This window comes from Alnus glutinosa, chromosome 6 (assembly GCF_958979055.1).
Source record: "Alnus glutinosa chromosome 6, dhAlnGlut1.1, whole genome shotgun sequence".
NCBI lineage: Eukaryota > Viridiplantae > Streptophyta > Magnoliopsida > Fagales > Betulaceae > Alnus > Alnus glutinosa.
Genome location: NC_084891.1, coordinates 29,676,235 through 29,700,302, shown reverse-complemented (window position 1 = coordinate 29,700,302; position 24,068 = coordinate 29,676,235). Strand labels below are relative to the sequence as shown.

The 24,068-nt window shown below is 36.6% G+C and overlaps 4 protein-coding genes across 4 annotated transcripts; 3 read left to right on the top strand and 1 right to left on the bottom strand.

Annotated features, from left to right (window-relative positions):
* The first annotated feature begins 2,554 nt into the window (after nucleotides 1-2,554).
* LOC133870658 (uncharacterized) lies at nucleotides 2,555-4,722 on the top strand. The gene is made up of 2 exons (XM_062307820.1): nucleotides 2,555-3,233; nucleotides 4,258-4,722. The coding sequence occupies exons 1-2, from the start codon at nucleotides 2,956-2,958 to the stop codon at nucleotides 4,553-4,555; spliced, it is 576 nt and encodes a 191-aa protein (XP_062163804.1). The 5' UTR covers nucleotides 2,555-2,955; the 3' UTR covers nucleotides 4,556-4,722.
* A 1,325-nt stretch (nucleotides 4,723-6,047) lies between these two features.
* Nucleotides 6,048-8,167, top strand: LOC133870654 (pentatricopeptide repeat-containing protein At2g01860-like). Its single transcript, XM_062307818.1, has one exon. The coding sequence runs from the start codon at nucleotides 6,271-6,273 to the stop codon at nucleotides 7,798-7,800; it is 1,530 nt and encodes a 509-aa protein (XP_062163802.1). The 5' UTR covers nucleotides 6,048-6,270; the 3' UTR covers nucleotides 7,801-8,167.
* Nucleotides 8,168-8,777: 610 nt separating this feature from the next.
* Nucleotides 8,778-10,903, bottom strand: LOC133870657 (uncharacterized). The gene is made up of 5 exons (XM_062307819.1): nucleotides 10,656-10,903; nucleotides 10,356-10,539; nucleotides 9,933-10,139; nucleotides 9,149-9,340; nucleotides 8,778-9,060 (listed from the first exon to the last, which is right to left on the bottom strand). Exons 1-5 carry the CDS (start codon nucleotides 10,736-10,738, stop codon nucleotides 8,923-8,925), a joined length of 804 nt encoding a protein of 267 aa, XP_062163803.1. The 5' UTR covers nucleotides 10,739-10,903; the 3' UTR covers nucleotides 8,778-8,922.
* A 5,278-nt stretch (nucleotides 10,904-16,181) lies between these two features.
* Nucleotides 16,182-21,942, top strand: LOC133870653 (uncharacterized). The gene is made up of 9 exons (XM_062307817.1): nucleotides 16,182-16,664; nucleotides 17,227-17,263; nucleotides 17,385-17,463; nucleotides 17,558-17,603; nucleotides 17,689-17,787; nucleotides 19,820-19,888; nucleotides 19,972-20,320; nucleotides 20,456-20,604; nucleotides 21,021-21,942. Exons 1-9 carry the CDS (start codon nucleotides 16,248-16,250, stop codon nucleotides 21,801-21,803), a joined length of 2,028 nt encoding a protein of 675 aa, XP_062163801.1. The 5' UTR covers nucleotides 16,182-16,247; the 3' UTR covers nucleotides 21,804-21,942.
* Nucleotides 21,943-24,068: the final 2,126 nt, after the last annotated feature.

Genomic DNA, 24,068 nt, shown 5'->3' with positions numbered 1-24,068 from the left:
TTTGGATTGGATTTGGGCCGATTTTGGACTGGTTTTTGTAGATACAAATCTATAACCTTAGTACAAAAATTACAAAATTACAAAATCTAAATACAAATCCAACACATTATAAATCCAAATACAAATCCAAATATCAGTACATTAGAAGTTTAGAACTCTAAAACCAATCCAAATACAAATCCAATCATCAGTACATTACAACTCTAAAATCAAACCAAAAGCCAAAAAAACACCAACATTTCAAATGACAAATCAAACTTGCATGAAGCCAAATCCAAATAAACGCCAACATTTCAAGTGTAGACTGTGTAGGGCAGTAGGCAATCAACCTTTAAAAAAGATTGCTTCCGGAAAAATCTCAAACTCTTGTATGGGTAGAGATTAGAGAAAACAAAAAGTGTCAAACTGTACCCACCACAAGAATCAAAAAAATGTCATAAACTCTAGCGATTGTGCCAAATCCAATAGTGATCTATCATAATTTCAATGGTGATTTTAAGGAGTAATGCTACATATCACCCCTTGTCCCTCCAAAATTGATGCGGCTTTTAAAATCGAGTAATGCTACATATTACCCTCTTGTCCTTCTTTTGATCCAATAATGATCTATCATAATTTCAATTTTCAATGGTGATTTTAAAAACCACATCAATTTTTGGGAGATAAAATTGAGACAAATGGGTGATATGTAGCATTACTCTCATCTCTCCCTCTCATCACTTTTGTTAAGGGACTGCATGGAACAATTACCCAAATGGTAATACTTTCTATCCCCGTCTTTAAACGTTTTGTTTAAATGATTGAAGATGATGACTTGGGGTTTTTTGTTGGAACAAAGATTTGTTTTCTTGAGAATTTATTTACATTGCATATGGAAGTGTCAAGTGGGTTATGATGAAAAATGTGTACAAGTGCTAATTTTTAAAACTAGTCATGTTTAAGTGTTTAATAATAGGACTGGATTTTTTTTTAAAAAAAAGGTGTCAAAATCTTGTTTTTGCGCTTGTAGATTGCAATTAACTGCGTGTTGGTTTTGGGGATGGATATGAAACACTATTCTTTTGGTCCAAATTTCTGTCTCTGGAACATGGTATGATTTTGTTACTGTCTGCAACTTTGCTAATGCTTTATATCGTTGCTGAACATTTATCCCTCTAGTTCCAAGCTGGGAAATTGGCAAAGACGAAGATTTGATCTTTGACCATGCCCGATTTCTTGGACACTGACTACTCTGTGTCACTGTATATGTGTGAGCGCATGCTTAACATTGCCCATAAAATTGGGTATCTATTGGCAGCCTTCTCTTGTATTCAACAGTTCATATGGGGTTTCTTTGCACCCGATAACTACGGGTTGAAGTGAGTTTATTGAGCGGTGTTTAATTATGACATGGTAAATATGGTTTTGCCCACCTGTAAATCCGTGTGACTGCTCTAAGTATGGCTGGTAATTCTGTCTGCTTACTCATGGGATAAGGTTTCGTGGTTTTTTGGTTTCTTGCTCTTTTTATTATACTTAATACAACCCTAGTTTTGACCCTCTCTAGAGAACACCCCCAGGAATGCTTGCTTGCCGGGGGAGGGAGGCTGCCTTCCTCCCCCGGCCCCTTTGTGCCCCTTAGTCATCTTGGACTAAGGTGTCTTTTGTTCCCTCCCTGAGTTTTTTTTCAGTAGAGGCTAAATTTCTTCCAGCCTATAGGTTGTGGAGCTTTGTTCCCCCCTACAAGTCCGATGGTGGCTGTTTTCCCCTAGCCTCTAGAGGCTATGGTGGCTTGTTTTTTGTGTTAGTTTTTTTCTTCCTTTCTTTTGTCAGGCAGTAAAGCTAAAAGCATGGTGCCTAACGCGGGGATATGGTGGCGTCCGTGTCTCCTAGCGGTGGTTTTTGGCCTGTTTTTTCAAGGGTTTTTTCGATTTTTTGGAGCCAGATCTACTCAACCCCGTTGTTTTTCTCAAGACACGCGCCCCTCAACCTTGTTCTCCGTCGCCGTTTGTTCCTGCTGCCGGAAGCACGTGTCACGTCGTTCGTCGATGAACGGCGCGTGGCCTGCACGCGCCAGAGAGGCCTTTGCTCTTTGGTGCGCGTGAAGGCCACACTCCACCATTTTCTGGCCGTGCTCGTTGGGGATGGGGGCTACGGTGGCGGATCTACGGCTGGGGGCAGCTGGTGATGGCACGTGTTTCCCACGCGCCGCCGTCTCCGGTGGATTCCGTCTCTGTCTCCTCTGCCGGTTGCTGTGTTTTTTTGGTCTTTTCTGCACTGTGTTGTTGTGTATCCTCTTGTTTCTATGTACAGTTTGGCTGTGTATTACTCAGATTTTAATAGAATTTTTGTTGGCTAGATGCTAGATCGGCCCTCTTTTATCTGAGTGTGAGCGTTAATGTAAGAGAGGCCCAAATGTAATTCTAGTAGGGTTTGACGTTTCTGCACAGACAGTTGTTTTTTAAGTCAGATCCTTTTGACTTAGAGTTTAGGGGTCTTGTCCCTTTATTTCTCATGATGTATGATTTGCAGCTTTTATAATAGCACATGCTATTTGTTCGTTCTAAAAATACAACCCTAGTTTTCCTCATGTACTGGTAGATGTGTCAACTAAACTTTTTCAACTGTTGTTATCTTCTTAAGAAAAGAAAACGTTGTTAGTTTTAGGTTGTTCAGGAAATGTTGAATTACCATGATGAGCTTTTGGCTTGACAACATATGTACATATATATGACTAATGTTAATTATGTACAAGTGATCATTGAAGCGAGCATCTTGCATCAGAGCTAGCTGCTTTTTAGAAAATGCGGTCTGCTTCATGAGAGACTTCTGCACTCGTCATATGAGCCAAACGTGAGCATGAATTCTACACTAATGTTTATACCAAGCTGAGGCTGATTTGTTGGAAGGTGACCTGAACTGTTGCACTGAAGTGTTCGACAAAATTCCTGAGAGAATAGAAAACAAAACGGTACAATGGGAAAGCAAGGAGGGATTAAGAAAGCACCAAATCTTAGACATGGATTTCAGAATCCAATCTCGCTGAGAGAAGAATCCATCGGGAGAAAGCAAACCAAAGGCGGGTCCAAGAATTCCGAGTCCATGCTAAAAGTTAAGCACTTGCAGAAGCTAGCGGCATGGGCCAATGGGGAGGCTGCTATTCCTTCTTTGGGTGCCTTTTTTGGGCACCGTTTGGCTACTGTAACGGAGGCCATGGGGGTACCGCCTGACTCTTCTCTGTTTTCATGCGAGAGGTCTGTCCGTACCTTCAATTTGATGTGATTATTTTTGTTGATTGATAATTGTTTCTAGCTGTCTGCGCAAGTTTTGGGGGTTGTTTGATGGTTAGGTTTCGTACAGTTGTATATATATTTCTTGCATCCCAGATTCACCTAAAGATCAAAATCTTTCTTGCTGTTGAATTGTCAACTGTTTCAGTATTTGTGTTTATTGTAAAGTAGTGGAAAGACTAAGAGAACAGATTGGTATGTTTTGTTGACAGTCTTGTTTTCTTTACAAATTTGTTGTTTGTTTGAATTGTGAATATCTCCTAAAAAGAGAAGTCAGTAATGCTGTGTTTAAAGAGCGTAGAGTAGGCTGAATTGTAAAAGGGAAGAAACATGTTTGGTTCAAGTTGGTGTTCTATGTATTCGAAGTTAGGATGGAGGAATACTACGAAAAAAATTGGCATATCTTGCTGGGTGGCAATCAAATAGGGAAGCAAATGTGGATTCATGCAGGCTTGCTTTTTGCTCCTTATGGCTTATACCCTCTGCTTACTGCAGAATTATTAGAATAGGTGTGTTACCACACTTCATGGTTTTGTTAGCACATGTGATTTGACTAGAGAAATCTTGATTGGTTTTCCTTTCTCAGGTCTTCAATATTGCATTAATCAGCTTGATTAATGAAATCTAAATAAAATATTGGCCTCAAATTGATTGTCAAACACGATGCAGTAAACAGAGTTCTTGGAACAGTTGTTATTATGTGTCAGTTGTCTTGCTAGATATCCTTAATAACTGTAAGATTTTGAGTTGCAATTCATGCCTTAGGACTTTTTTGATAATTTTTTTGTTAATTACCTATTTACATCAAAGCAAGGACCACATATTTTACTTGGTAAAAGGATTTTTGTCACCACTTTTAGATTGCACTAACAACGGATGTTTATTATGAGTTGGTTATAGTGGCAAGACATGCCATCAAAATTTGCTTGGATTATTTGCTGGTTTCATTTATGTAGCTTGTAGGACTTTAGAGTTCAATCTTATACAGATGTGAAACAATTCTTCAGCCCGGCTTCAACTGTACTGTCCGAATTGAAAAGAATAGGGCAAAGGCAAGGCGTAGAAGGAAGAAAACTAGTAATTTCACCCAGAACAATGTGGTGGTATACAAATGTCACTTCTGTTCACATTGGAATCTGAAGAGAGGGACCCAAAAAGGACATATGAAAGAGATATGTCCCTCAAAGACCAAAACATCTTCAAAATCAGAAACTTCAAAACCCAAGGTTCAGAAATGTGCCAACTTGGAGAAGAGCTCCAGAAGCAAAGATGATATCCGTTGGTGAGAAATGACTACTTTGTTGGAGGCGAAGAGTAGAAAGAGAAACCGATCAATATCCAAGAAACCAAGCAATTCTACCCCAATAGATGTGGAAAAAGCTGTGAGCACGTCAAGTAAACGAAGAAAAGAGCATGATAGCCGGAAGATCACTAATTTGACAATCCCTTTTTGTTTATAAACGGAACTTACTTTTTAGATTTCAGTGTTATTTTTTTTTTTTTTCGATTTCAATGTTAAATCTTTTAAAATTACAAAAATATATAGCTTATAACATTTTATAAATGAAATATTTTTTTATTCTCAATCATATTGAAATGTGCTGGGGATGATAGATATAGAGTAAATAGAAAATGATAGGTAGGGGACAAACAACCGTCTCCATCATTTTCTTTTATTTTTTTTAAACAAAAAAATATAAATTTATTCTGTTTATATTTTTTTGTTTAAAAAAAATAAAAGAAAATTATGGAGACAGTTGTTTGATCTCCATGTATTACTGCTCAGAGTAAATATAGCAAGCATACTTAAGATGAAAGTTTTTGAGTAATATAATATTCTCAAAAAAAAAAAAAAAACCTTCGTAAGGTGCTGTTTAAACATAATTCCTCTATGTATATTAAAGCAAATCATTGCCTAAAACTGAGGAATCGAAAAAAAAAAATTGAAAAAATTAAACATGTGTTTATGCGATAGTGACAGATAATGGAAAACAAAAGATATATTAAAATACTACACCCACAAATAATTAATCATTCTAATATCTTAAACGATTTTAATATGTGCGATTTAAAAATGTAATTTTTTAAAAACATAATTAAACGTTTAGTAAAATCGCAGTTTATCCTTTAAATTCATAAATTAGTCTATAAAATTTTACGTTTTTAAATTACAATTTTTAAAAACGTAGTTCTCAAATAATTTATGTTCTGAAATTTGGTTTAAAATTGTTCTTGTTACGAGATTACAATTTCAAACACACTTAATTGTCCAATATATATAATGTGCTTTTATGTTGGTAGGATCGGATCCCTTACGATTCATATGATGCTTAGCACTTTTATCAATCTAATATTTAATCTCATTATTTATCGACAAATTATCGTAATTTTCCCACTTTGAAGATGATAAAAATTTAATCATTTAAAAAAAAAAAAGAAAGATATAAATTATACATAATATAATATCTTAGAATTATACGATGCTTACTGCTTAGCACTTTTATCAATCTAATTCTAATATTTGTTGTTCGGGTGGTCAGCTCAGCAATTCCAATAAATAACAAAATAAGAAAAACTTCATGTCTTTCCGTAAAAGGTTGCTATCTCTACGCCAAGAGCTTCTTTTATCATTTGAGATTTATCCGTTAAAAAAAATAGAAGACAAAATTCATCCTTCGGCTCAGAATCAAACCGCGCTTCTTTTCTCTTTGCCGACCTGCTACTTCTCACTTCTCAGGTACTCAGTGAAAATACGTGTTTTCATGCTTGTTTAATGTTTTTTTAGGAAGCTGAAAAGCCTAACCTCATCAAACTACCAAAACTGTAGTTGAGCGGTTCCTGAATATGGGAAATCTACTTTAGTTTCTCTATTTTTCTCTCATTTTCTCCGCAACCAAACGGCAGACCAGATGTTTGATGAAATTTCTGTTTGACACTGAAATGCGTCTCAGTAACATTAGCACATTTTCGAACTCACAGACGCCAACGCCCAGTTGGAGCAATGGATTGCAGAGTCTCGACCATTACCTTGTGCCCCATCCCATTGGAGAGAAATTTTACAACAAATGGAAGGTTAACTTTGGTGGTGCATTCAAGTACTAGGAGAAGGCAACCCAAGTGCATTCGTTATCCACGGCGCACAAAGAGTCCGCCGGACTTTGGTGTCAATTTATTCTTGAAGAAGACAGGCATGAACTCCATAGACCCATCACTAACCGATTTGATAGATGATAAAAAATCTCAGTTAGCTGAAGAAGAAGAAGAAGAAGACAAAGAAGAACAAGAACAGGACGAAACTGAAGGAGTAGGAGAAGATACTGGTGTTGCTTGGGATTCAGATGAGATTGAAGCGATCTCGTCCCTTTTCCAAGGGAGAGTCCCTCAGAAACCTGGAAAGTTGAGTAGAGAAAGGCCGCTACCACTACCTTTTCCCTACAAACTCCGACCTTTGGGGCTTCCTACACCAAAGAAACATGTTAAATCAACTTCTCCAACGGCAGTTTCTTATCGTGCTTCCCTATCAAAACAAGTGTACAAAAACCCCAGAGTCCTTATTGCTATAGCCAAAGAGATCAGAAGCCTCAGTTCAGAGGAAGATGTGTCAGTAATTCTCAACAAGTGGGCTAGGTTTCTGAGGAAGGGGTCCCTGTCATTGACAATTCGGGAATTGGGTCACATGGGTCTTCCTAATAGAGCTCTACAGATATTCTGTTGGGCTCAGAAACAACCTCAACTTTTTCCTGATGATCGGATTTTAGCTTCAACAGTCGAAGTCCTGGCAAGGAACCGTGCGCTGAAAATGCCATTCGACTTGGAAAAGTTTACTGGTTTGGCAAGCCGCGGTGTGATTGAAGCAATGGTGAGAGGGTTCATAAGAGGAGGAAGCTTGCATCTTGCCTGGAAGCTTCTACAGGTCGCCAAGGATGGTAAAAGAATGTTGGATCCCAGCATTTATGCAAAGTTAATATTGGAGCTTGGGAAGAACCCAGATAAACATATGCTTGTTGTAGCCTTACTAGATGATCTTGGAGAAAGAGAAGATTTGAATTTAAGCCAGCAGGACTGTACAGCTATCATGAAAATCTGCATTAGGCTTGGCAAATTTGACATTGTAGAGAGTCTGTTTAATTGGTTCAAACAATCTGGGCATGAGCCAAGTGTGGTAATGTACACTACTCTGATTCATAGCCGCTATTCTGAGAAGAAATACAGGGAGGCATTGGCTGTGGTCTGGGAAATGGAGACTTCTAATTGCCTCTTTGATCTTCCAGCTTTTCGTGTGGTAATAAAGGTTTTTGTTGCTCTGAATGATCTCTCAAGGGCTGCAAGATATTTTTCAAAGCTTAAAGAGGCAGGGTTCTCTCCAACTTATGACATATACCGTGACTTGATTAGAATCTACATGGTTTCTGGGAGACTGGCAAAGTGTAAGGAGGTCTGTAAGGATGCAGAGATTGTAGGATTCAAGTTGGATAAAGAAACAACTTCACAGTTGTTGCAGTTTGAAAGAGAAAAAGGGTTCAGTATGTAGAATTACCATGACTTTGTGTAAATATTGATGCTCCTTTTTCTTTTAATTTTTGTTTGAAGGGCCGAGGAAGAGGGGACTGTGATGTTATCTTATCAAAGACAAATAGATATCAAGGATATTTGCTCTTTCTTTCAAATATCATCACAAAGTTTGGATCTAAGATTTGGGACAGTTTAAATTGATTGAAAACAACCCTTGACGAATAAAGACATCCACACATTTGAAGAACACAACTGCAGCTACATCAATAGTGTATAATATAAAGTGGCACTGGATAAATGGAGGGAAGTAAAACGGTTTCATAGTGATTTGCATAGTATAGGGAATGAGTTTATCAAGCTGCGTTTGAAAGTGTGTTCTATTGCATTACAGGATCGCAGACTAGAAGTGCATAAAATATCTATATTTCTTTCATTACATTTGGTTGTGTTAAAGGATATAATCCTCTAATCACTTCATTCTTGGGATGATCTGTTTCTCAAGTTACCCTAGAAGCCTAGTCATAGTATTTGGCTGATTCCTTAGTTTCTCTTTTCTGTTTCTATCGATTTTGAATTTGAATAGTTTGTCACTCTAAACAAATATGGATGTTATTAGTTTGTTAGTAATGGCAGGAACTATCAAATGCATAGGCACTTCTTGAATAGGTTGTAGCATCAGAAGAGGTTGCTCGTTAATATAATTATGTTGCATCAAATGGCTTATTGTCTTAAAGTAAATTCATTTTATCTGTAACTACTGCATTTATGTAATCCATTAGATACCTTTAGTTCGTTATTCAAAATCTCTTGGTGCAACAGATCTCCTACCATAGTCTCAACCCAATCGCTATTGATCATCTTAGTTTATCACTTCACTTTCTTATTAGAGTGAGTCAGTGTTTCCATATGCACACTTCTGCTAGTTAGGCCTCAGAAGGACATAAGACGCGTGATTGATTGCCTTTTAATTTCATTGTTTTTTTTTTTTGGGGGGGGGGGGTCTATGTTATGATTTAATGTGCCTAGTTAGGCTTTTTGGCATTTATAAAATACATCGACAAACAGCTTACATGGATACATGTAAACAAATAGATGAGTAGTCTCTTATTCCAGCACTGGCTTTCAGTTGCCTTATCTCTATCTATGACTTCAGCCTCTGAATACGGTAATTCACAGTTTTTTCCTTCCACGTCTCCTTGTCAAGATATATCTCATAAAAGCTTACTTCCCCACTTGCTTTTATGGCTAATGCAGCAGTGCTCCTAGTGCCATAAGGTCCCTGTACATCAGAAAATAGGTGGATAAATAAAATTACAGATCTCAGAAATTTCCATGGGTGCAAATAGAACGTAGCTAATAATGTTTACCAGTGGGGTATCAACTTCAACGAATATGGAGCTTAAATTGAACTCCCAGTCGAGGGAACAAATACGAGGTAATTTGCTTTCCTCTGCCTTAACTGTGTCCTTCATCAGCCTCCCAACCATCTCTTTCACAGGTATTTCACCCTTACCATATTTACCAAGCTGTTCCTTAAAACTCAGTCCTAAGCGCTGGGCCTACAGGAATAAAAATGAAAGAATTAATTGCTTATTTAGGTGGACACATATATATGCATACTCGCACATGGAGGATGAAGCCTGCTGGATGAATCTGCTGAAATATACTAAGCAGATTGAAGAAGTGCTCTGTTTTTGTGTTTTTTTTTTTACTGGTCCACTGGAGATTAATAATGAAACACGAAAAATATCCCATCTGCATATAACTTGTGTTTGAGTTGGTTACCTTTTTTTTTTTCTTGGTGGGGAGTTTTTAATAAATGACTAGTTCGAGTACATTTTCTTCCTCGTCCATCGCACAAAAAATGGAATTAGATCTCATGCAATATGCTACTTTATGCGAGAGCCTATTCAGACAGATGTTCAGGCTTTTTAGGCCCCATCTGTTCAGACTGTCTGAGCAGGTGGAGCCCAAACTAGCTCTCTTATGGGCTGCCCACTTGCAGTGCAATAAAAGTAAAACTATCTCATTGCATGAGATCTCACATTTCTTAGTAGCCAACTTTGCATTATGATTTATGGGCCTTTTTGTCTTTCTGTTATGTTTCGTCTATTTCGAATATCATGCAGAGTGAGGAGTACATATTCTAACCTTGTGCCATGGGGAGTCGAGCTTTGCGTTCGAAAGCACATGAATGCCTGGAGAAACCTCGTGAATGATAGCGGGTTCTCCTTCCGGCCTGTTGGAGACATAAACCATGGATTTGGAAGGCACATCAGCCACAATGAGGTTAAAACCATTATATAGATGAGCGTCTTTAATCAATTCCTCTGCGAACTCTTTGGGAGTCTTTTCGCTCTGCCATCATTCCATGCAAAGATTTAAAAGTGAACCAACTATATATAGAATTGAGGCAACAAGAAGAGTGAACCAACACACTATCAAACGATATAATTTTTGCGATTTTGTTTAAAATCACACTTTTAGCCTGCCAAATCACATGGCCAAAGGTTTTATCTTTGATTTTATTTATTAAAACAAAAAATTATCTCATGTAGACCATTATATATATACCTCTAAGAAAAGCACAGCAAGGTCTCCGCGGCTCTTTGCGTCCGGGAAAGAATCAAGTTCCAACACGTTGGTTAGAAAAGCCACCCTCCCTCCTCTTGAACAAGCCAACCACGTGCCTCCTGCAACCTCATCTCTCCCTCCCAGGATCTCACGACCTTCCCACCATGCCACTGGCTTTGTAGGCCTTCAACCACACCAAATATATTTGCGAACACCCATTAATATTATATCAATGAAATTTCAAACCAGATATAAAGGAAAAAAAAATGAAAGACCAATCAAAATCATTGATCAGCTTGCCTGTTGTGATATTCATCTCTGTTCTGCAAAAGAATGAAAGGGAAGAGCGGGTGGGCTTGCCAAGCAAACACGGCTATACACATTGTTCTGATGAACTTGACGGTCTGAAAGCTTGGCCTACTGAAATAATGAGAGAATCGTTATGGCAAGCAAGAATTATGGAACAATGGAATCGAGACATACGCGCGCGCACTTGACAGTATGTCTACTGTTTTGGCTTAATAATGGTCCAGAGAGTTGTTCTTACTTTATAGGCTTCTGAACTCGGTACAGCATCTATGAGGTACATATTGTGGTACACTGGTATGTACAAAACAGGTGGCCATGGCCTCCCTAGCAGTTAGCACGGTCACCTCCATTTAAAAAAGAAAAAAATATAAATTTTTAGTCGGTGAATAATTGCGCTATTTCAATTTGCTCTTGGGGTCTTAAGAGTTTCATTTACGCCATGCGATTTTGCTAAGTTTTTAAACATAACTAAACTGTAATATTAAAGGTTAAACTGTTATTTTATCAAACATTTAATTGTATTTTAAAATTCTATGTTCTGAAACTACAAACCCAAGTGGACCCTAAATTTACCTTTTAACTCTTCAAGTATTTTGCATTTTTCATTAAAGAGAAATAAAATTGACGTGTGTCTCTTTGCATGTGAGAATCACATGTTTTTTTAATAGTATGTGCTTCTCGCATGCTTTTTTAATAGTATTAATAAAAAAATATTTGATTCTCACTTGTTAAGGGACACATGTCAATCTTATATGTGGGTTATATGAAATTTTTTAGAAATTAGTTTGTAAGAAATTTTTGTCATTTTTCATTTAAATCCTTTCCTCCAAAACTATCTAAACACGCACATGGTATTAACCCTATAATTCCATGTAACTAGTTTCGCCATACCACTTAAAAAACAATTTTTTATTTTATTAAGAAATCGAAGTTTTTTTTTTTTTTTTTTTATTTAAAAAATAAAAATAATAATAATTGACCTATTGACAAGGGGGCAATCAAATCATCCAAGAAAGAGTCTAAGCAGAAATAGGTAATTGGCACAGCCACCCCAACATAAGAATGACTTTTATATTTGGTACTTATCCAATTAACCCTCATAGATAAACTCTATACAAAAGACAATTGTGAAATGATCTACTTGATTTTCTTTTAGATGTTTGTATATTTGGTTCTTATCCGGTTAACAAAAAGAAATGACAAATAATCCTTTTGGGGGTTTCCTTTCCTCAGTGATGAAATTACAATCTGCTCCTTAAGTAAAAGATAAATGAATCAGGGAGAGAGACAGGGAAGAGTGTCTAGAAGTGGGCAAGTGATAGCCCACTCAGATTTCCTTTGGGTGACGTGGCCAGGTTACTCTTTCGTGAGATTACCATTGCTCCGGAATATGTCAAGAGAGTTTAAAATTGATAAGAGCATTTAAAGGAGACCGATGACCGGCTGGGAAACGAGAGGCGCCGCCACTTCTAATACTCGCCTTGAATGCCTGCAAAAGTATTCATACTGCCTTTTTAGTAGTAAGATTAAATTTGATAGATTTATTAACTACAGTATATTCTCGTAAATAATGTTACACGTCGTCTCATTATTCTTGGTCTCTTTAGGATCCTAACCAAAATACCAATTTTTATGCATCATTTGAAAATTTTAAATAACATGGTATAATGTACCGTTAAATGCAATTTATCTTTGAATAATTTTAAATACGCATCTCACATTTTACTAGATTGACGGACACTGTCATATTAGACTAATAATTTAAAAGTAGGATAGGAGATGATTATAAACTACCATATCAGTCCAATATATGGGAGTGAGATAAAAAAATGAGCATGCAACATCACTCATTCATCTCCTTTTCACTTCAAATGAAGAAAGTCTTGATCCGTTTGAGCTAGAGGTAGGCAAAAGTCAAAATCAAATACAATCGAAATAGTTGGAGTTGGGTCAGGGTCGAAGATGGAGATTTCTTTATCTTTCACAGATGAAAACGTAGAGATCGTCTCTTCGTTTTTGTCAAAATTAAAGATAGCTCGCTGACCAAAAAGATTCAACAGAGGTGCACTCAGGTGGGATTTAAACAAATTTATAGCTTCTTCAAAATGATGCCATTGTGGACTTTAATCAAAACCTCATCAATTTATAATAATAATTCTTTTTAAATAAAAGTCAGGTCGGGTAAAATAAAAATAAAAAATCTATTAGATTTTCCGATGCTTACTCAAACTTTTGTCAATCTAAAATCAAATCCGGCACTACCTCAGCCCACTGTCGAAAGCCGATTTGCACCAATCGAAATTAGGTTGACGGTCAGAAAATCTGTGGATTTACGCAGCCCTTCTCCAAACTGTTTATTTTTTCTTTCACTCCACGTGGGAGTAAATTTAAGCCTAGGACGATTATCCCTCTCTGTTGGTTAGGCCGATAAGTACACGCCCAATCTGCAATTGATTCCTAGTTAAGTTCTAGTGTTAGTTCAATCCATTTGCTTCTCTTTGTTGGTTCTCAACCCTAAAGATTTTCTCCCCCCTAATTTACCGGTTTTGGGTGGCTTTTAATTATTTGCTTAAGTTCAAAGCATTATGGTTGACACAAAAAGAAAACCACACAATTTATGACATGTAACCAATTTTGGATGCTTGTACTAATTGCTCGGCAACGTTAATGTTTAGAAAGCTCTGTTCCTTTTAATGTTGATAAAAGTTGTGAGATATCTGACTTGTCATGATTGAGCTTGTTTTTGCCTCCATCCAATTCTCAATCTCTTGTTTAGGCACCACTGAACCCATAATGGGTGATTTAACAACATACCATATCAAATGTATTTTGTCTTCGTCGTTGGCTTTCAATTTTTTTTTTTTTAAAAAAAGAAAATGATAATGATATCATTAATTATGAATAAACTTACTCAGCGAGTATAACACCTTAAATAAAGGAAGGACATTTTCCTATTCAGACCGTGTCTAACAACTGAGAAATTACTACTTTAGCTATGCGATGGGCTACTGTATTAGCGTCCCGTCAAATTTGTTTAACATCAAATAAATGAACGCTGTTAAGTTTATGTTAGATGCCTTCTATCAATTGATCATAATCACTCCAACAAGAGCCCTCTCGCCTCAGAGTGGATATCACTGTCAAAAAATCACTCTCCAGAACCACACGTTGAAGACCTAGATCACAGCAGAATTGTACAGCTGCCAAGCCACCACAGTTTCTGCGAGAATCGGGTCAACAATGTAGGACACCACCTTAGCCAGAGTTGCCTGAACATACCCAGAAGAATTCCTCACAACCACTCTCACTCCCATCTTTTTTTTTTTACGACACATCTACAGCAGCATCCCAATTAAGTTTCATCCAACCATGGACCGGTTTTTGCCAACTATAAGATGGCATCTCCCATCCGCTGTCACTAGGAGTAAGACATTGTGCGGGCCGAGTGAACTACTCCATGCTCTCTTTCGCATGGTGCGCTAGCTACACGGGAGATGTGAAATCATGGACAAATAAGTAGGAGTTCCTGCGCAACCAGATTAGTCTAACCAGAGTTAAAGCTTGAAGCAACTCCTCTTCCTCCAGTTTTGCAAAAAAAAACCTTCACCAAGCCCCGGCCATCATTCTCCAAGATGGACATCTTTTGGACACGTCTTCCACATTCCTGCCAGGCTGCCTCGGAGGATGGACAATACCACAAAATATGGCACAGTTTAAATTAAGTATTTCGCTTAAAGTTTTAAAATAAATAGTGATGTAACACTTTCTTTAACACAAAAAATTATGTAAGAATGATGAGCAAAGTAACTGATGATACAATAAATAATTATCCTAGGCTCACTCAAGCAGCCTCTATATGAAAAATAATATGAGAGCTATAAGCCTGCCATGTGGCAAGCATCAAAGGGACTACCCCATATAACCTCCTCAGATACGTATATCGACCACCAGGGGCGGAACCAGCTTTTAGACTTTGGAGGAGTCAAATTAATTTTTTTTTTTTAGGGGGCCAAAATAAAAAAAATTAGGAATAAAACTTATTATTATTTTTTTTTTGAGAAAAGCTTGGGGGGCCATGGACCCCTAAGCCTTCATCTAGCTATGCCCCTGTTGACCACCTCATAGAGCCTTCTTAGGTACATACATTCTTTCATCTCCCAATCTTTTCATTTAGTTTTCTATGAGAGTACTATTTATTGACTTAAGCATTAGAAACTTTCCTAATCCTTAAGAACTGATGATTTCCATTGACCTTTTCCCTTATTTGGTAGGAGCCTCATCTCCAGTTCGGCCAACAATAAGTGTCCTTTAACAAAAAATAATTTGTTTTCTTCTTTCTCCTTTTAACCTTTTTCATGAATGCTTTCAGGATTTAGTTAATTGCATCGTAAGAATTCACAGAGGACATGAAATTCACTGCCAAAAGTAAAACAGAAGAATTTGAACTTATAAGCATTGCACGCAGGCAATCTTTTGTTCTTTTTTCCCCTGTGAATTCGATTCATGCACTCTAGTTTGCCTCCTGGATTGACATTGAGCCTGTTCATGTGGCCGGATGGGAGAATTCTGTTCAGAGATGGGCCGAATCACGCAGACAATTTTAGACAAGTCAGAAAAAAGGCAGCATGAATTAAAGTTTGCCTCATGGGTTCGGCCCATTTACATTGGAGAATCCTATTCGAGCCAGGCCCAACTACACAAATCATTTTATAATCAATTGGGTCCATTTGTACTTTAACAAAATAATCATTTTCTTTTTTTAAGAATCTCCAAGAGAAAATATAAAAAAGATGCTAATAATATTCATGTGAAAGAAAATAATTCAAAAACAAAAACAAAAGGCTATAGTCTAATATTACAAGTATGTCCTTGGTTTGTATGCTATGCTATAAAGTATAAACGACACAAGCTCAAGTGCCACACGTCCTCAATTTTTGATGCAATACCTCCAACTCGCGTCATGTAGCATAGAAGACATGATGCAACTCTTATTCTACAGATATAATGTTAGAAAAGAAAAAGTTCCAAAAAAAAAAAAATCATAAAATTTAGGGACCTTAATTTTTTTTTTTAATAAGGTAATATTAAAAATTACATTTTTATCTTACTTTATTAATGTAGTAGTGTAGATTATTGATTTGTTTTTCTATTTTAATCAAGTTTGATGCAAAAATTAATTGATATTATTACATAAATAAAAAATAATTTCTAACATTATTATTTTTTTAATTATTATTATTATCCCTCGACTCTCACAAATCATATGCGGCAACACTGTTATTTAGGACCTTACGTGGGCATAAATATTAGTATTAGGAATGGAAACAACTTTTTTTTTTTTTTTTTTTTTTCTTAAATGGCAAGGCACAAAGGCACCAAAATTCTGTCACGTGCCGTAGCCTTCGTTTCACAACTTTCACGTGACCTAAACTCCACGTCAGCACGCGGTTCGTGTTCAACCAATCCCAACATCGCAAAATGTTTCATTAAGCGAAAAAAAGAGGCTGAAAAATAAAAAAATAATTGAGGACCTGTTTGGGGAGAGAGAAAAAGCAAGAGAGAGAGAGAGAGAGAGAAATTACGATGGGCGAGATATCAGAGACGACGATGACGATGCATCAGGAGCAGAAGAAGAAGAAGAAGGGTCGCCCCTCTCTCTTAGATCTCCAAAAACGCTCTCTAAAAGAACAACAACAACAAAACTCTAATTCTTTCAATTTGAGCGCTAACCCTAGCCGTCGCGCCACTCGCCGGAACTCTGACCCGGACCGGCCGGAGTGTATTTCCGGCGTAGAAGACGACGACGAACGGAAAGAAAAGAAGCACAAGCTCCTACTCGGTCTGAACCCCCATCCACATTACACAACAGTGTCGCCGAATTCCTTGTCGATTGGCTCGAGTCCGTCCGGCTCTGATTCGAATGCGGATGTCGAGGATCCCGAGGCGGCGATCAAGAGGCGCAAGATCAGCGCCGTCCATCTCGGAACTGACGCAATAACGGTGATGATCACCAATTTATTCAACGAATAAAATTCTCTCTCTCTGTGAAAGTCATTTTCTGAAAACGTTTTAAGAAACATATATACTGCTTCTGTTGCCGTTGCGTTTTGAAAAGTAATCGAGTAGCTTGGATTGCGCGGGCAATTTCGTTGCTTTTGGTGTTGGTGGGCTCGTTGGATCAACGAGTGGATGGACGAGTTTGACTCGGTCTAAGTTAGTGATATTCTTTAGTTTTATTGAAATTTGGGTGGGCTTTTCAGTTTTTTCTTTATTATTATTTCCTAATTTAAATCTTCAATTTATTTATTTGTTTTATGTTCTTATTGTATGTATTAATACACACAGAAACACACCCTTCACGTCTGGAAAAGCTTTAATTTGTCCCTTCCTTTAATTATTTCCGGGTTTTTCCCCCACCTGTACTCTTGTTGCCTTTAATATTACTTTCCATGTATTTTTTTTTTCCCCGCTTTCTAGTAATGACTGAAAGTATTTATTCAATGCTTCTTTTTGTTTAGTTTTTATTTGGATTTTCCCCCATTGATATTGGATAATTTTGCAGGGCGAAAGGGTTTGGAAAGCGACAGACACCATACATGGTATCGAACTGTCAATCAATCTCAATTCTTTGCTGAAAAGGCATTGTGGGGAATTTTCATAGTGACTGATTTTTGTTTTTTCATAGTGAATAAATTTAATTATGTCATTTTATATGGACAGGGTCGCAGGTGGAGTCCGGTCCCACGACACCTTTGCCAGACAAAAAGTTGCTGGTGTTCATCCTTGACAGGCTTCAAAAGTGTGTTTTGTTTTTAGCTTCTAAGGTTTTATTTTTTATTTTTTGTTTACTTTTTTAACTGGGTTTTGATCGGTTTCTTCCAACTCGCTCGCAGAAAGGACACTCGTGGGGTATTCTCGGAGCCTGTAGATCCGGAAGAGGTGCATATTTTTATGTTGAGTTTGGACTTCTGTATGATATTCGAATACCCGTTTCTTGATTTGTTTTAAATTTATTTCCCAACAGCTTCCTGATTACCATGACATCATTGAGAACCCAATGGATTTTGGAACCGTGAGGAAGAAACTAGACGGGGGAGCTTATGCCAACTTGGAACAGTTTGAGGTTGGTTTGAGAATGCATTTTATGCAAATTTATAGACAGACATATAATTCTGTAACCAGAATTGCAGACGTACAGACACTTATACTGTAACCAGAGTTGCCTAATCGTCAATCTGTCTCTTGATATAATTCTGTTTTGACTATTTCATAGGTCATAGATTTTCTTCGTGTTATCTTATATTCTTGCCTGTGTTTGTGCACACGCACATGTACTTTCATGCCTTCACTCCTAGGTTTTCTTTTCAAGTAATGAATTTACTTGTGACTGCTGGGTGCTGCTCACTGAATCCTCTGTCTTTTTTATAATAATCTTCTTCATGACCCACAATTTCATGCATTCAGCTCGCTTTGTTTTGGGAAGTTATAGCTTACTTAGCAAAATTGTTGTTTGCTTTTAATTTTTGGCTGAATTGAATATTAAATTAGTCTTGATTTTCCTGCATTAAAAAAATTGTATGAACAACATCGCCACTTGAAGGAACCAGGGCTTCAATTCAAGAGTTTCGAAAATTTGCTTTGGTACTTGTATTTTCTAAGAAGCAATGGGCTTCAATTCCTTGTTGGTTGATCGTGATTGTCCCATCTAGGAAGTCCTTTCGGCTGTAATAATTAAAGTCATATACTAGGTTTTATCTTGTGAGGCTCCCCAGGGTTAAAAAAAGGCAGATGAGAATCTTAGAAACCAAGACCTTGGTTTATGAATCCGAAGAAGTTCGGTCCTGAGATAAAATTAATTGAATCTATCAATATGGATTTGTTCGCTTTCACTAAGAAAATGATTAAAGCAAGTTACTCTGCCACCGCTTTTGGAAGGGGAGTTTGTGATGTTTTCTTCAGTACTTTATATGGACCACTTACTGTGTTTGTGGGATATGATTTGGGATCTCCAGCTTCGTAGTTAAAATATTTGGTCCACTACCCCTACCATGAAGGGAAAAAAAAAATGGAATTTAAGTATCAAACCTATGTGAACTTTGGCTGAATGATCTTTGGCTGTCAATAATTCTTGCAGAAATTCCTGGCTTTCTAGGTAATATCGACATTGATATATATATATTGACATTGATATAACTTGAATGCAGCAAATATACTTCATCTTGTTTTTCCTTGGGCTAGATTTGTCACTGGTGACCTTTCAGCCTTCAGGTGTTGATTGATCCCATTTCTGTTAGGCGAATAATGTCTCTACTAATGGTTTTCATTGCCCTGAGACATTTACCATTTGGTAATTTCGGTCAGTCATCAAGGAACATCATTTGAAAAATGAGTGTATATTCCTTTGTTGAATGATTGACAACCGGTAAAATGAGGAAGAACTAATTTCATTCAACTTGTGGCTGCTCTGTGATGAAAGTAAAGCAAAAGGAACTTGAAACATGAGGACAACCTAGAATGTTTTGTCATTAGAACTTACTGGATGGCCTTACAGTGTCTGCGAACAAAAAAAAAAAAAAAGTAAAAAGAGAATCTGATCAACGATAGACAGTTGGAGGACAAATAAAGAACCATTGAGGAGTTCATTTCTTTTTTCTTTGTACTCTTGGACGGCTGCGTTCCTTGCCCCTTTAGTGATTAGTTATAATGATTTTCTTGTATTGTTTTCCTCTTCTTCTTAGTTGTTGTTCTTGTATATCCCTGTGTACTTGATCGCACTTTGTGCTTTTAATGAAATTTCTGTTACTCATCAAAAAAAAAAAATATGAAATGGTCGAGGCTCTTGAGAGTGTGAGGCTGTCTTAATTGAATGTGCTTGTACAGCATGAGTTAAAGACTCCAGCATCTTTGATAAATGACTTGTGCTGTTGCATACTTGCATTCCATGGTTTTTGTGGTATATTCTAGTGAGAATTATTATAAAAATGGCTTTGATCTTGGATCAGTTGACCAAAGGCGAGTCCACAACATGATATTTTGCAGTTTTATGATTCCTGACCTTGTAACAAAATGCGTTTCTACCTTAGCCTGTACACAGACAGTTGGTTTCCTGCTAAACTCAGAGGAATCTAAATCTTGTTACTATTTAACTTGTGCAGAAAGACGTGTTTCTAATATGTACAAATGGGATGCAGTATAATGCTCCGGATACTATTTATTTTAGACAGGTTTGATCATGTCTGAACTTGTATTCTCATCACTGGTTTGGGGTTCTCTTTATTGCATTATTGAAACTCCACTTTTTTCTTAGGCAAGGTCTATGTTAGAGTTGGCAAAAAAGGACTTCAAAAATGTGAGGCAAGATAGTGATGATAATGAGCCACAACCCAAAGTTGTGCGGAGAGGTAGACCTCCAGGAAAAAACCTGAAGAAGTCCCTTGGTAGATCTCCTTTTGAGCATGTTAGTCCTGAGCCTTCCTCAGATCCAGCTCTTGCCTCTGTAGGAGGTAATGCAGGGCAGTCCTATGCTTACAATCTAAGAAAAGCACCTACTTCAGACAAGTTGCCCCTTGCTGATGCATTGGTCAAGGTCTCCCATGGGTCTCAGAACAATGAAACTTGTACGAGTCGGCGGTCTGAATGGGAGAATGAATTTCCAGGTAAGATTTGAACTGGGTGTGTTGTTTGCTTTATATATTGTGTATGTAATTTTATTTTATTTTTTTTAATTTTATGTTATTTCAATTTTTTAGCCTTTTCTACAATTGCTGAGCCATTTTTCCCTTGGATTGCAGCTTCTGTTTTGAAGAGTGTTTTGAAGAATGGGAAGAACCAATTTGCTATAGATGAGAATAGGCGTGACACCTATAAGCACTCGTTGGATACTGGTCATGGGCTATCCATCTTGGCCAACCTTGAAGGAGAATTGAAGCAACTAATGGCGGTATGTATAAGTGTTTTTTTTTTTTTTTTTTTTTTCTCTATTGGTATTCTTCTATGTTTCTCTCTCTTGCTATGGGCTTCGGGAATTTGGGAGAGGAAAAGGGAGGAGGGGGGGGCGCGGTGGGGGGGGGATTATGGATTGTATTCTAGCCAAATTTCTTTTTCTGAATGCCATGTGCATCATCTGCAACAATAGATTATTGTTGGAAACCATCAATAATACGCATGAAGTTGGTGATGTGTCTTGGTTTGATGTATCACTAAGATGGTCTAATTGAATGACAAGTACTTATTTGTCCTGCCCCGAAGAGAAGTACTTATTTACTCATATTTATTATGAGTGATTGCTGTTTGTGGACTGGTTCTATATTGTTGCCTATTTGTAACCAATTTTTCTATTGTAAATGTATAAATCAGGTAGGTATACACTTGGAGCATGGTTATGCAAGAAGCATCACTCAATTTGCAGCAGATCTTGGGCCTGTAGTTTGGAAGATTGCTTCAAAGAAAATTGAAAGAGTTTTACCCGTCGGACTCAAGTTTGGTCCTGGATGGATAGGAGAAAACGAGGCATTAAAGCACCTGCAGTCTTTATTTACTGAGGAGAAATCTTCAGAGAGCTCAATACCATATGACAATACAAGCAAGCTTCTCCATCAGAGCACATCTGACTCAAACACTGTTTTTGCAAATGGATTTTTGTGGCAAGGTCGAGAAGACTTTGAAAGTACAGATTTAGATTCTAAAAGTGAGTTGATTTCACTGAAGAGTAGTATTGGTGGAAGAGAACCTGTGCCTCGTTTTGGGATTCAGCAGAAACACTCAATTTGCTCTGATATCAATGGTTTAAATGGTGGGTTTGGGTCAGATACTTCAGTGCCATCGCAAATGCTTGGTATAGATTCAAGTGGCAACACTACCATCTGCCCAATGTCTAGAAAGAATCATGAATCAAATGAAGCCGGGTTCCCTGAAACTGCAAGAACACATTCTGGAAATTTACTGGCCCTAGGCTCTGGTACGACATCAGAAGTGGTGCTTGGTGGGAAAGCATCTTGGCAGAGATCGGCAATGCACCATAAGAATGGTTCGTTTTCTTTTCCTCCCGACCTAAATGTGAGCTTTCGGCAAACAGGTTCACATAGTTCTAATGTCCAGATTGAAGCAGCTCAGCAGCCGGATTTGGCATTGCAGCTCTGAAGATTGGTTGGTTATATTTCTTTCAATTGACCTTGGGGTGGAGCTCTTGGGAATATAACCATTTTGAGAAAGCGAGAAGTTTTGTATAGATTAATATATCCAATTTTTAGGTTGAAGATGGAAGTTAATTTGAAACAAATTAATCTAAGGTGGAGACTTCTTTAGAGATTCAATGAAAATTTATACAGAAAATTATACCAAGTCTAGATACGTATTTGATAGTGTTCGAGAGATAATGACATATTGTACCCTTCCAAGTTCAAAATATAAATTTGTGACTATTTTATGATATATTTGTCATTTATTCAGTATTTTCATGGACATACAGTGTGATACACATGTAAAATGGGAATAAAAGAAGCATGTTGAGTAGAAAATTACAAGAAGCATACCCAAACATAGAAGAATAGAAAGCAGAGTAAGTAACAGTAAATTCTTTTATCTAAATTAGGGAATGATGACATTGATAATTTGTATTGCTCAGACAAAAAAGAAAAGAAAAGAAAAATGATATTGATTTTTAACGTTCAGGAAAAAGGAGACATTGCATTAATTTCGTCTGCACTATTCCGACCAGGATAAAAATTAAACGACAAGGGCTTGATTGGCATGTGAGGAAAATTTCTCTTACTTTATTTTTATTGTTTTTAAAAGTTATTAACTTCAAAATATTTTAACTTTATATTATATCAATAATTTTATATTACTATTTAAATAAAAAAAAATTATTACAATACAAAACTTTTTTTATTTTTTCATATAAATTCTTTTCACTTTATATCACATCTATAACTTTTTACTACTACTACCTTTAAAAATATTCAATTCACACTCACTTTCCAAACATACTTATTTGTTATCCATTTGAGGTACTTGAGGGTAAAATTATAAACTGAAAGTTATTCTAACTTCAATTTGCGGAAGACACTTGGGTTTAATCTATAGAACCATAGGACGGGTTATATATTTAATGATAATTTTAAAAGTCATATCAATTTTAAGAAGTTATGGTAAATTAGGCTGATACATTAACCAAATTTTAAAAAAATTAGATGTAAATTACAAATTGTCTAATAAATTGAGAGGAATAATTAAGTATAGTTTGATTAGTTTATGTAGAGCAGTTGATTGCATTTTGGGACATATTCTGATTAAATTGCTCTAGCAAGCACTTGAAAAAGTGATGTCTACTGTTAAAACGACAGTAGTTTTAAATATTGTTTAATTTTAGTGTCGTTTACTGTTTAACCGGCATTAAAATTTAATGTTAATTTTATTTATTTATTTAGTTATTTTTTATGAAACCTGATAGTCGTCAATTACTAAGAGTGCGTTTGAAATTGCGATTTCGTAGACAATAAATACAATTTTAAACCAAATGCAGAACATAGATCGTTTGGGAACTGCATTTTTAAAAATTGAGATTTGAAAACGCAGAAAATCTGTTTTTTTGAAAACGCAGAATTTTAAAGGTAAATTCGCGATTTTAAAGGTTAAACTGTGATTTTGCCAAACGCTTAACTGCGTTTTTAAAAATAACTTTTTTCAAATCGCACATTTTAAAATCGCTATTTTTAAAATCGCAAACCCAAACAGACCCTAAGTCATCATGATCATACTGTCATACTGATATATACATAACCAACTTCAAAACCTGAAATACACAAGTATAAGATCAAAAATTAACGACCATCATGATCGTATATATAGAAACTTCAATCATGGTGGCCGGCATAATTAACCATATATACGTTCACATTCCTTTCAAATGAAAATACGTCGTCATAGTCATAATGTCAAACACGTACAATTCAAACAGTGCGATACATATACATAACTTAAACTAGGGTACTAATGAAAGATATTGTAGCATTGTTTCATTAACAATCACAAATTAAAGTTCAAAAAACAAGCCGGACTTCCAACATGTACCCAAACCAATTAAAGCAATGAGCACATGTCTTCCCAGTTCTCCTCTTCAACGACGTCACTTAACGAACAAATGCAAATAAGAAATGAGAAAAGAATTCATGTTTAAATAACATATATATATATGCTTGAGAGATCGATCCTATCTCTTATTCATGCTTACAAAATTCTCTCTCCAGAAGGATTATCTGTACATTTTATAAGTTTTTTTGCTGCAGATTTATTCATCAAAAGTTATGAGTGTAGGCTATCTCCGATCCATTTGTGATCGTTAATTCTAACAAAACAAACACTTTATTTTAACAGTCTGCTCGGTGGCACACCTCGAATAAGCAA